Genomic DNA, 11278 nt, shown 5'->3' with positions numbered 1-11278 from the left:
AGACTCTCCCTAGCTTTAGGTGGTCTCATTCATTCAGCCTCAGGGCTTTACATACTTTCTATAAACTGGAGATTCTGAAATGTAAATATAAATATCTTCAGTTCAGATCTGTCTCCCTATTTCCAGATTTGTGCATCCACCAGTTACTTGAAATCACGACTTGGATGACTGAGTCATCTTCATCTTAACGTGTCCAAAACTGAATCCCCTTTCCCCCTTTGCCTTAGAAGTGAATAGCAACTCCATTATTAGAGGAGCTGAAGTTAATTGTCGGAGTCATCTTTTATTTTTCTTGTTTTTCTCACACCCCACAATCTGTCAGCACATCCTATTGACTCTACTTGAGACATATATCCAGAATACAATCCCTTTTCATTCTCCATTGCAAGCCATTATCACTGCAATCTGGTTCCTTTCCATCTTTTCTCTAGACAGCTAGAGTGATCCTTTTAAAACCTACATCAAGTCCTGTCGTTCCTCTGTCCAGAATCCTACCATGTCTTCTTAATGAGTAAAATCCAAATCCTTTCAGTCGCCTGCAAGGCCCCTGCTGCCTCTCTGACCTCATCTCCTGCTACTCTCCAACTTGTACCTTAGGCTCCACAATGAGATCCTTGCTGTTACTTCAGTGCTTATCTGGATCTCTCCTCAGGGCCTTTGCACATGTTGTTTCTCTGCCTGAGGAAGATAACCGTGGCTCACTTGTTTACCTCCTAACCTTCTTCAGATCTCTGCCCAAATGCCGTCTTATTGACAAGGCCTTCTCTGATGGCCGTACATAAAATAGCCCCTCCTTCACTCCACTCCCTTATCCCTTATCCTTCATTTTTCTTTCTTTCTTTCTTTTTTGGAGACGGAGTCTCGCTCTGTTGCCCAGGCTGGAGTGTATATGGCGCAATCTTGGTTCACTGCAACCTCTGCCTCCTGGGTTCAAGCGGTTCTCCTGTCTCAGCCTCCCAAGTAGCTGGAATTACAGGCGCACGCCACCATGCCCAGCTAATTTTTGTATTTCAGTAGAGATGGGGTTTCGCCATGTTGGCCAGACTGGTCTTGAACTCCTGACCTCAGGTGATCCACCCGCCTCAGCCTCCCAAAGTGCTGGGATTAGAGGTGTGAGCCACTGAGCCCGGCCTAATCCTTCATTTTTCTTGCTACATATTACCCTTTGGTATTTATTAGTCTGCTTCCCCTCAGAGAATAAGGCTCCGTGAGAGCCGTTCACCACTGTCCTTGTTACCTAGAATAGTGCCTGGGACATAGTAGGTGCTTATATATTAACTGAGTTGTTGGGAGTAATTGGGCACTTGCTGTGTGCTGGGCACTGGGGTACAATAGTAAATAGGACTGAAAAGGTTTCAAATCCTGTGAAGACATAGAGGCATGTGTTTTAAGGGGTGTAATATCTGATAGGATGTTCCACCCAGAAAGGCCTCAGAGAAGACATTTGAAGAAATTGGAATACTGAGGAGCCAGCCAGCCAGCTTTGGGTAGATCTGGCCCTGGAGACAACCTTCCAGGAAGGACTAGTAAGTGAAAAGCTCAGAAGTAGGAGCTGGGAACAGGAAGAAGACTGGGTTGCCAGCTGGCACAGGATCAGCTGTAGGGTGAGGATTAGTAGATGACGGCAGGGAGATAGCCAGGGCTGGGTGCAGTAAAGCTAAGATGGAAAGGTGGGTTAAAGCTAGATCATAGTTGAGCCTTGTAGGTCATGTTAAGAGGTTTGAACTTTATTTTGAGGGCGCTATGAAGTCTTTGGAGCCTTGTGAACAAAGGACCGACAGATTGCCCCGACTACTCTGTGGAGTGGACTTTGTGTGTGTATGGAGGGGGTTGAAGGAGGAAGGGCTAGGTGATGAGATCAGAGAGATGAATCCAGTTAGGAGGCCAGAGAGATGGTGGTTTGGATCAGTGTGGCTGTGAAGATAGAGAAAAGGGCATGAACTTGGCAGAGGGGACAAGATTACAGCTGAACGGATATAAAGAGTGAATGGGTGAAGCAAGCAGGACTGAAAGATACTACTGTTTTCACAGGAGCAGCTGAGTGGATGGCGGAGCCCTTGACTGAGATGGGGAATGGTCAGGGATGCCTAGATTGGGAGTGGGGGCTGGTCAGGATGAAGAGTTAGGTTTTGGCTGTGCTAAGTCTTGAGATGCTCTTCAGGCATCCATGTGGAGAGGCCAAGGGAGCAGTTGGATATAAAATCGTGATTCTGGAGTGCAGCTGGAATTGCATACTGTTCTGTGTTTATTACTTTAGTAAATATTTGTTGGCTGAGAGAATGTTGTGTACTTTGTTCCTGGTGGCTTGTTGGGTAATGTGTGGTCATGGGGAGCAATGGTGGCATATTAATGTGTGAGAAGGACCTGGTCAAAACCGGCTTGTTGTCCCTGTTTGTAAAATCCTCACTTGTGTAGTGATACTAGTGACTACACGAAGTAAATAAGCACATTGTAAAGAAGCAATGTAAATAAGCCTAACAGGCTGCGGGTGTATAATGTTAAAAGTGGTGAACTGATTAAAAAGAGTAATCGTTCTTGTCACATCTTCCACGATTTTGTCATCTTCCCTGTATTATTTCTTCTCAGCTGCCAGCAGGAGGCAGGACAGTGTACTGCCCAGGTGTGAAAAGACCAACAGCTGTACCTTGTCTTTTCTTCCTGTTACTCTGATTCTTGCCTATTTTGGACACATGTAACTTTCAGACCCACATGGAGGAACTCATTTGCAAATGAAGCAGTCAAGGAAAAACTGCATTTGAGAGGCTGCTGTGCACGGACAGTGTGAGGTTTGCTTTAGCAGAGTTCTGCTAGAAAGTTCCTCTTTTCCTTAGAAGCTGAATCTTTCACAGCTTACAAAAATGGGGGAGTGATTGATTTAGAATTGTGTGCTCATGTTGGAAGTGACAAGTTATTTTTCCTTCTCAGCTATAGATTCCTGTGTGTAGCTTGTTGGTTTAGAACTCTGAGGTTTATAACGTTATTTCTTTACTTTGGATAGGTTGAAACAGGTGTGTGTTAAGACTCATTATACTGTTGTCTACGATTTCTCCCTATTCTGAGTCCCTCAGATTTATGTTCATCAATCAAATAGTTCACAGTAATGAAATGTCTTCATATTAATCCTTGATTAACTACACAAGAGGTGGCAATTCCTGCTGCCTTTGTGTTTTCTAAGGTTATGTCTCCTAGGGCCGCCTGCATGGCTATATTTCTTCATTTCTTTGGACAATATAACATCACCCTGTTACAACTTCCCCGAGGTTATGTCATTGAACTCTGACAATCATCCTGAGATAAGTGTTACCCCCATTTTGTAGACAGCTTCAGTTTCAGTTCCTATTTCGTTGAGTCAAAGATAGTTCTAAGCTGTTTTGTTTAACTCCTTTGCATAATATCTACGAAAAAAATAAGTATGTAGCAAAACATTTTTGAAGGTGGTTTCTTCCAAATCAATCATAGCAAATTATTTTTCCTTTTCTATTTGAGTAGAAAGACTGTTAGATTTCAAGTAGTTGAATCATGGTCTCAAGGCCTGGCTCAGTCCCCTGCTAGTTGTGTACCCTTAGGCAAGTTATTTATCCTGTCTAAGCCTCAATTTCTTTAGGATCTGAGGATAATATCATAGCATATTAACTTTGTTCAAAGACTCCATTGATTATACGATGCACCATCAATTTAATGCAACTTTTTTGGGGGACAGGGGAGTAGAAATTACATTAAATGGGTGTATTGATTGTAAGACACTCTAATTTCAGAAACACAGGAACGAGTACCTTCAAACTGAGGAAATACGTTATCTACTTCTTGCCTCTAGTATGTAGAACACATAGAAAAATGTTTGTAATTCCCAGTAAATAGCCTGATAAATAAACTATTCAAAAATAGTTGCCTCCTATGTGGTTGGTATGGGAAAAAAATAGTTGCCAATTTTTGTTTATCAGCCAATACTTTGTGCCTTATTTCCTTCTCTCCTGGACAGTAAGATTCTAATTTTAATTAGTAATTGAAATTGAAATGTAACTGCTGGATGATTATTATGCTTTGTCTTCTTAAAAGCATCCTGACTTGAAGTGGGAAGATGTGAACTCTTGATTTCTCTAATTTGTTTCCAGGAATAAGAAATAGTACCAACCAATTCTGTGACTCAGCCTTGTGCTTATATTGGCCAAGCTTTTGCTTATATATCACATTTAACCTGATGACAGCAGCCTTAGGAGACTGATTTAAGGGTGTATTGGGGAAGAGAGACATTTCAACGTAGCAGGGAGGAGAATGAACTTGGACTATAGGCTGAACATAGAAGTTCTATATCCATCAAGCTTTGGCTATAGAACTCTAGTGGCAAGTGTTTTGGTACGTAGTTTAAGATCTTTCCTTAGTAGTCCTGTCCACGTTGAACAGTTCTGCTGTGGTCTATAATAATGTTGCCCATTAGATTGTGGCTTTTTAAAAAACTTTTTATTGAGTTACAATATACAAGCAGGAAAGTGTATGTATAATAAGTTTATAGCTTGAGTTTTTAAAAATTCAAAACATGTATATAGCCAGCATTCAGATCAAGAAACAGAATCTCTAAAAGCTTTCTCCTACTTCCTTCTGGTCACTGTCCTCTCTAAGGGTAACTATGCTCTTGATTTTTAATACCATGTGTTGTTTTTGCCAGTTTTTATGCTTTCTATAGATGGAATTATGAAGTGTGTTCTCTTTTGTGTCTACCTGCTTTTATCAACATTATGTTTGAGAGTCACCCATATTGTTGCATGTGGTTATAGGTTGCTCATTATGGGACCATACCACAATTTATTTACTCATTCAGCTATTAATGGGCCTTTTGGGCAGTTTCCAGTTTGGCTATTATGAATGGTGCTGCTATGAACATTCTAGTACATGTCTTGGTGAACATATGTACTTCTTGGTGAGGATAAATAGTAATTTTTGTTGCCTGTATATCTAGGAGTAGATTTGATGGCTTCTAATTGCTCTTTTTAAAGATTAAGTGCCTTTCGTTTGTTTAAATGAATGGAAGGGGCCTTTTCTTGCCTACCCGTTATGTCTCCCCACCCAGCAAAAAAGGCCACAGTTTACTAAACCAGCATTTGTCACACAGGTGCTCATCATCTTTCTTGCTTGGTAACTGATATATACTCAAGTCCAAATCAAGTGATCCTTATTATTTCAGACAAATCCTCACTTTTCATACTTTAAAAAAAAAAAACACTCGACTCTGGATGGCAAATTATTTCAGTAGCAGATTGTTTAGAAGATTTTAGCTAAAGGATGGCTGCAACCTACACTCTGAAGTTGTTGGACTAATAACTGAGGAACAATGTCTTATGTCTTCTTTAAGGGTGTATATAGCAGTGAGCACACGGGCTACATGTCCTTGTTAAATGAGGAACTCTAATTAGGGCCCAGCTTTCCTCCTTTCCAAAACTGGGATCATTATGGGCCTGGCCTTGAGGTTGCTGTGGGCTTAAAATGAGATACTCCCCCACGAGTCCTCTCAGTCAGTGTGAGGCAGGCAGTCCTCCATCTGCAGGTCGTGGCTCTTTGTGCTGCAGTTGGCTGCCTCTTAGGCTTTCCAGGGTTGAAAATGGGCCTCTTCACTCCTGGCACTGAATGTAAAGCCAGTTCCTTCTCCTTACTGTTTACATATCAGGTCAAGGAAAAAATGGGATTTAGTTGGATACTTACAATGGGGATTTCCAAAATATGTTACACTGTGTCCTTCTAAAGAGATAAGCTGTCTTCTGGTGTTTTCAGATTATAATTTTAAAGTAATACAAAAATAACATTAAGTCTTTTAGATCAATGAAAGCAAGTATAACTCAAGGGTAGGCTTAATGAACAGGGAAAAGAAGTGAGATATTTTGACAGACACTGATTTCCAAAGAACAGGTGCAAACAGTGACTAAAAATAGTCTTATGTCATCAGCATTAGAGAAAATGTAGTCAGACAAAAACGAGGTTTCTTTTCCAAAACCAGGCCTTGGGTAACTTATAGGAATATGGGGGTAGTTGAAATATGAATTTATAAAAACTGGTTAGCGGGTGTTTCCGAAAAGATTGTGATAATACAATTAACACACCCACACATATTAATTCTTTTTACATAGTATCTTTTTAATTCACTTTCTTAATTCCAACCTTTTACAAATCCTGTAAGATAAGGAAAGCAGAAGTCATAGGATAATGTCATTGGGTAGATGATGAAGCCAATTTGACGTCCATACTTTTCCAAGGGTCCAGGGCTACCTAGAGGGTTTGCTTCTGGTCTTTATTCCCAGTCCTTTTCTTAAGCACAGAGAATTAATTAGTAGGTTTACTCTCAGTCTATTTCAGGATTATACAAGTGTCGTAGTAGTGAACACTTACACTAATTGTAATTGTACCTCATAAACTGACGCCATTTGTGAGAGGGATTGTAAAAATAGGGGCTTAGTATCACAAACTCTGGAGTCAGACTGTCTGGGATAAAATTCTAGCTTCACCACTTACTGGCTGATACTTAACCTTTTCTCATCCTGTTTCCTCATCTATGAAATCCGTCTCCTGAATCAGTGCGTGTAAATAAGCTGAGTAGCACATTAATTTATTGATTTCTTTTAAAAAAAAACAGTAACTATGGAAATTGAGGCTCGGAAGTGGTGACTTATAAGCAAAAACTTAAACCCAGGTCTTCTCAAGTCATCTCCAGTTCCCTTTCCACTAAACTATCCTGTTTCTGTGATAAAGTTGTGAATAAATCAAACCAAATGTTAACCTGTTTTATTTTTCTGGTTTAATACACGTTTCTTGGAAAGTCACTTTTTTGGTATGCACATCGCATTTCACTCTACAAGGAATTAAGCTCTGAGGGTTACATTCCTGTACTTGGAGAATGGAACTGGCCAGTCTGTATGTGGCCAGTCCCTGTGACTGACGTCCTCCATTCCAGCCACACTTGAATTGTTAGCAGTACCCATTCAGTTATTGTGCTCTTGCAATTCTTGGGGCCTTTGTAACAAGTCCACATGTCCCCTCCCTTGTACCAACCCTTTCTTCCTTTGACAGCCTTCCCCACTACTCTGAGGAATTCACGGGCCATGTCTTTTGTGCTTGGTACATGCTAGTGTGCAGTGAGATAGACCCATGTCTCTCACACCAGAAGCCAGCATTTTGCTGCCATTTCCAAAAGTTTAGGAAGGCCATCTACTTCAGTCACTATTTAGCATTGTTCTGGTGGGGGTGCCAGCCAGTGAATTAGACAAGAATGAAATAAGATACAAAAGTTTATTTACAGCTAGGGTTGTATGCTTGGAAAGCCCAAGAAGCTCAATTTTCTTTTTTGTTGAGACAGAGTTTCGCTCTTGTTGCCCAGGCTGGAGTGCAATGGCGTGATCTTGGCTCACTGCAACCTCTGCCTCTTGGATTCAAGCGATTCTCCTGTCTCAGCCTCCCGAGTAGCTGGGATTACAGGCATGTGCCACCACGCCCGGCTAATTTTGTGTTTTTAGTAGAGACGAGGTTTCTCCACGTTGGTCAGGCTGGTCTCCAACTCCCGACCTCAGGTGATCTGCCCGCCTCGGCCTCCCAAAGTGCTTGGATTACAGGCATGAGCCACTGCGACCAGCTGAAGCTCAATTTTCAATATTGTAGGCAGTAAGATACTCAGCTTTTGTGGTTAGGTATAAAAAGATAGAAAGAGATAGCTCTATAGACAACTCTAAAAACTATGAAAAACTTCTTGGCTGGGAATTATATCAGTATCACATGGATATAATAAAAGAATGGTTCTAATTCATTTAGAAAAATAAAATATTGAGACTAACCAAGACAATTGTGACAACTGTCGAAGAAAAAAAGGGGGAGATATTATTTAGCTGTTTAACTTTACCAGCTATTAAAATATATTATAAAAGGAATAGAAATTAGGCTAGGCCCAGTGGCTCACGCCTATAATCCCAGCACTTTGGGAGGCTGAAGTGGGAGCATCATTTGAGGCTGGTAGTTTGAGACCAGCCTGGACAACATAGGGAGAGCCCGTCTCAAAAAAAAAAAAAAAAAAGTTAACCAGGTGTGATGGTACACGCCTGTAGTCCTAGCCACTTGGGAGGCTGAGTGGAGAATTGCTTGAACCCAGAAATTTGAGGTTACAGTGAGCTGTGGTCACGACACTGCACTCCAGCCTGAGCAACAGACTGAGACTTTGTCTCAAAAAAAAAAAAAAAAAAGAAAAAATAGAAATTAAAATAACTTGATATTGGCATAGGAACCAATTCCAAACAGAATGGTGTTAAAGTAGACCTTAATATAAAAGAGACTAGAGTATAAATGTTCAATGAAAGTAGTTTTTCAAATAATTGGAAAAAATGTGGGTTACTCTGTAAATGGGGTTGGGAAAACTGGGTGACCATTTAGAAAAACAGTTGGATCTCTTCCTCATTCCTTGGATGCACCTTGAAAGTGCTAAAATAAAACCGTGAATGCTTACATTCTTGGAGCGAAAAGACTTTCTAAACATGACACATCATGGATACATTTGCCTACATTTAGTTAAACCTCTGTATGTCAAAATATGGCAAAAGCACCATGAAAGTCTAATGACAGATCAGAAAATGCTTGCAATGATGAGAAAGAGAAATTTCATAATGTATGAGGAAATGCAGCCAGGTGCGATGGCTCATGCCTGTAATCCCAGCACTTTGGGAGGCCAGGGCAGGTGGATCGCTTGAGCTCAGGAGTTTGAGACCAGCCTGGGCAACATCATGAGACCCTGTGTCTACAAAGAAATATAAAAATTAGCCAGGTGTGGTGGTGCATGCCGGTAGTCCCAGCTACTTGGGAGGCTGAGGTGGGAGAATCACCTGAGTCTAGGAGGTGGAGGTTGTAGTGAGCTAAGATCATGCCACTGCACTCCAGCCTGGGCATCAGAGCAAGATCCTATCTCGGGGGGGGAAAAAAAAGAAATCTAAATCCAGAAGAACAAATGAATAAAGGAAATGCTTAGGTTTTTAAAACATGAAAAGGTGCTTGACTTCTCATAATGCAAATAAAAATTAGTTTTCAGATTGGTGAATATATAATACATGAAATGGTGAGAGTATGGAGAGAAGACAGGATTCATCTACTTTTTAGGAGGAAGTATAAATTGAGCAAACATTTTTGTAGGCATTTGGCAGTATCTACCAAAATAAATGCTTATGTCTGTTGCTCTAGCAGATTTATTGACAGGAACTTATTCTGTATATGCACATATAAAGAGGATATACAAGAATATTCATTGTGGCATTGTAACAGTTTAAACAAAAGTTTAGACATTCACATACAAGGAATACTATGAAGCCAATTAAAATATTTTGTAGGGAATGAACTAAGGTATAAAACTGTGCCATATAGAGTAGGATAAAGAAGAATGAGTAATAGTAGCATGTATTTCTTAGAGGAAATAGAAGACACTGATCAGCTGTTGTTGGAACTGGGAGACTGGAGGTTGGGAATGAGGCTTACTTGTTACTTTATTATTTAATTTATTTTAATTAAATTAAATTTAATTTTTTTGAGACGGCGTTTCGCTCTTGTCACCCAGGCTGGAGTGCAATGGTGCGGTCTTGGCTTACTGCAACCTCCGCCTCCTGGGTTCAGGTGATTCTCCTGCTTCAGCCTCCCGAGCAGCTGAGATTACAGGCGCCCGCCACCACACCTGGCTAATTTTTGTAATTTTATTAGAGACGGCGTTTCACCATGTTGGCCTGGCTGGTCTTGAACTTTTGACCTCCGGTGATATGCCCGCCTCGGCTTCCTAAAGTGCTGGGATTACAGGCATGAGCCACCGAACCTGGCCTACTTGTTACTTTAGACCCTTTTTATGTTTTGTTTGTTTTTTCAGGGAAATGTTTTTAAAGAAAAAGTGCCCCTATTGCCTATTTAGTGCATTGGTTTGAATAAAAAATTGTTGTTTTACTTCTGCCTTTGAATGTCGCATTTTTGGACAAGGTTTGTCATTCCAGAATATTCTTTCCCTAAATAGAGGCATTACTGTACTGTTGGAAATTAAGCCTTTGTAATTCATTTTTTGATGTAGGCATAATTGTATGCCTGATCTCAGTAAAGACTAACCATATACTCATATAGTATTGATTTTGTTTCAACTTGTTTAGAAATATTTGTTGCTTATTTTATGATGTCGTTTTATTCCATCGATTTGCAAAGTGATGTGATTGTATTTGGTGTGAACACTTTTCTTCAGTTGTTTTCTTGAGTTGTGTTGGTAGGATCACTTTCATACCTCTCATTGAGGAGGATGCTTTGCAGGGGTTAATTTTGTTTAGTTAAAAGGGAAAGAAATAACCAGGCTTACAGAAACTAACAGCTGTGTTTATTTTGATCTGGACAGATTTGGAGGCCAATCACTGCCACCTTTTATTTCCCTGTGGGTCCAGGAACTGGATTTCTTTATTTGGTCAATTTATATTTCTTATATCATTATTCTACGCGACTTGAAACAGGTATGTTACCCATAGTTGTTTTAAGCATTGTTTATTTCTCATTTACTAATCCATGTGTTTACTTTGGAGGAATTTGGAGGGCAGTTAGCATTACAAAAAGAAGCTGCATAAGGATAGTAAATGCTCGGTGACTGTGCCAGGACTGCACCAGGCACTTAGCTTACTCAATTTTTAATCCTCACAACATCCTGAGGTATAAGTAGCAGTGTTACCATTTTATAGATGCAAAAAGTAGCAGATCAGAGGTTGACATGTCTTGTCCATCTCCTTAGTGGCTGAGCTGTGTGCCTTTCATTTATTTTGATGGTCTCATTTCTTTTGCAGCAGTCCTTGTCCTTCAGTGCAGAATTGGGCTGGAGTATATATGTCTCCTAGATTGGGGTTGAAAAACATTAATTTATGTAATTAAAAGCCTAGATTGATTCTCTAATTGAAAAACTCAACTCTAAAATACAGTATATAGCCAAGATTTAATAATATATGGTAGTTTATCAGGTATGAGTACCAATGTAATATTTTATTTTATTTATTTATTTTTTTTTTTGAGACAGTCTTGCTCCATTGCCCAGGCTGGAGTGCAGTGGTGCCATCTCAGTTCACTGTAGCCTCTGCCTCTCGGGTTCCAGCAATTCTCATGCCTTAGCCTCCTGAGTAGCTGAGATTACAGACACCTGCCACCATACCCGGCTAATTTTTGTATTTTTAGTAGAGACGGGGTTTTACCCTGTTGGCCAGGCTGGTCTCAAACTCCTGACCTCAAGTGATCCGCCTGCCTCGGCCTCCCAAAGTGC

The 11278-nt window shown here is 40.4% G+C and overlaps 1 protein-coding gene across 1 annotated transcript in view; it reads left to right on the top strand.

Moving 5' to 3' along the window:
• The window catches only part of DERL1 (derlin 1), a 28939-nt gene that overhangs the window by 1281 nt on the left and 16380 nt on the right, over window positions 1–11278 (top strand). The window contains exon 2 of the mRNA XM_054497458.2: window positions 10376–10487. Coding sequence (XP_054353433.1) covers window positions 10376–10487 — 112 coding nt within the window. The remainder of the gene's footprint in view (window positions 1–10375; window positions 10488–11278) is intronic.

Source organism: Pongo pygmaeus, chromosome 7 (genome assembly GCF_028885625.2).
Source record: "Pongo pygmaeus isolate AG05252 chromosome 7, NHGRI_mPonPyg2-v2.0_pri, whole genome shotgun sequence".
Lineage (NCBI taxonomy): Eukaryota > Metazoa > Chordata > Mammalia > Primates > Hominidae > Pongo > Pongo pygmaeus.
The sequence above is the reverse complement of the archived record's forward strand: the minus strand, read 5'-3'. Positions and strand labels throughout refer to the sequence as shown.